The sequence below is a fragment of the Papilio polytes genome, unplaced genomic scaffold, assembly GCF_000836215.1.
Source record: "Papilio polytes unplaced genomic scaffold, Ppol_1.0 DF823912.1, whole genome shotgun sequence".
In the NCBI taxonomy this organism is placed as follows: Eukaryota; Metazoa; Arthropoda; class Insecta; order Lepidoptera; family Papilionidae; genus Papilio; species Papilio polytes.
This window is the reverse complement of record NW_013525292.1, coordinates 552294-553613: the sequence shown is the minus strand read 5'-3', so window position 1 is coordinate 553613 and position 1320 is coordinate 552294. Positions and strand designations below refer to the sequence as shown.

The following is a 1320-nucleotide window of genomic DNA, read 5'->3' as shown; positions in this document are numbered from 1 at the left end:
GTTTCTATAACGAGAAAGATATCTTCTCTAATGACGTCATGCTGGAGTATACCGAGGAGTGCTACCTGCCGTGGCCGAGATCTCCTGACTCCGGGCGCTCGAGCCTGGAGCCAACACCATCTTTGGACAGTAACGAGTCACCAACACACATCGCATATCGAGGAATGCCCAACGATATAGTTTTAGAAGACAGTGTGGAAGATGGGGAAGCTCTAGAAGGATCTGGAAAGAGGAGAGGACGTGCGACTAACGCCGCTGTCCTACGGAGACGTCGTCTAGCCGCCAACGCTAGAGAACGTCGAAGGATGCAGAATTTGAACAAGGCTTTTGACAGACTTCGCGGTCACTTGCCATCCTTGGGCGCTGACCGTCAACTCTCCAAGTACGAGACCCTGCAGATGGCACAGACTTATATCGCAGCACTTTACGAGTTATTGCAGTAAAGGTATGAAAATAATTAGGAATAGACAGTCTTTTTAAATCAAGGCGAAAGACGCTTAGTGTTGCTAAACGCTAAAAATTGCCAAATTTTATATAGAAGTAGTTCGTACAGGGATATTTATTGTTTTAATCTAAATGTAACTGTTACCAATTAGTATAGTGATGTTGTAAAAAATATCGAGTGTTAGAAAAAATCAAAAGATAGTTTAGGATATTTGAGAATCGATTAGATTATTGTCTTAATTTTTAATCGATTTAATAAAATATTTGGGTATTATACGCTTTTTAAATTAGATTTAGTTTTAGTTGTGCTAATGTAATCCGTCCTACCGATTATTTTTTATTATTTATTTAAATATTTTATTGTAAATTAACAACACCACAACATAGAAATTAAAATGTAATAAAACTGGTAGTACTTATAGCAACAGCTAAAATGTTTTATTAGGATTTTTATGTACTATTTCTTTTGCTAGATTTTTAATATGTACTTAATTAGACCTTTTAATTAGTATACATCTTGCCAATAACAGTATTAGAGTTTGTCAATGTATACGTTTAGTTAAACCAGTATTATACATTACAACTAATAGTGTAAATTACTTAGTTTGTAGTCTGTTATACATTTCTGTATTATGTGTTTGTAAATATATGAAATCTGTTTGAATAAACATGTGTTTATTTTATAAATAATAACTACTTTTACCTCTTTGTTCAATTCACCGATGTACAATAAAGTATATATTTTTATTTCCTGAATGGGATGTTATTTGATTACAAATAGTACAGGAGGTAAGGGACAACTACAAAAAAATACTATGAACAACACTTTAGACAATATTTAGAATTTGATATTAAGTGAGCGCTGTATTTCAATAT

At 33.6% G+C, this 1320-nt stretch overlaps 1 protein-coding gene across 1 annotated transcript; it reads left to right on the top strand.

The window, feature by feature from the left end:
* Positions 1 to 6: 6 nt before the first annotated feature.
* LOC106102692 (protein atonal-like) lies at positions 7 to 946 on the top strand. Its single transcript, XM_013282241.1, has one exon. It carries the CDS (start codon positions 39 to 41, stop codon positions 441 to 443), a length of 405 nt encoding a protein of 134 aa, XP_013137695.1. The 5' UTR covers positions 7 to 38; the 3' UTR covers positions 444 to 946.
* The last annotated feature ends 374 nt before the right edge of the window (positions 947 to 1320 follow it).

Excerpts from the sequence above, each read along its gene's own strand:
- LOC106102692 (XM_013282241.1), top strand. The coding sequence starts at position 39 with ATGCTGGAGTATACCGAGGAGTGCTACCTGCCGTGGCCGAGATCTCCT.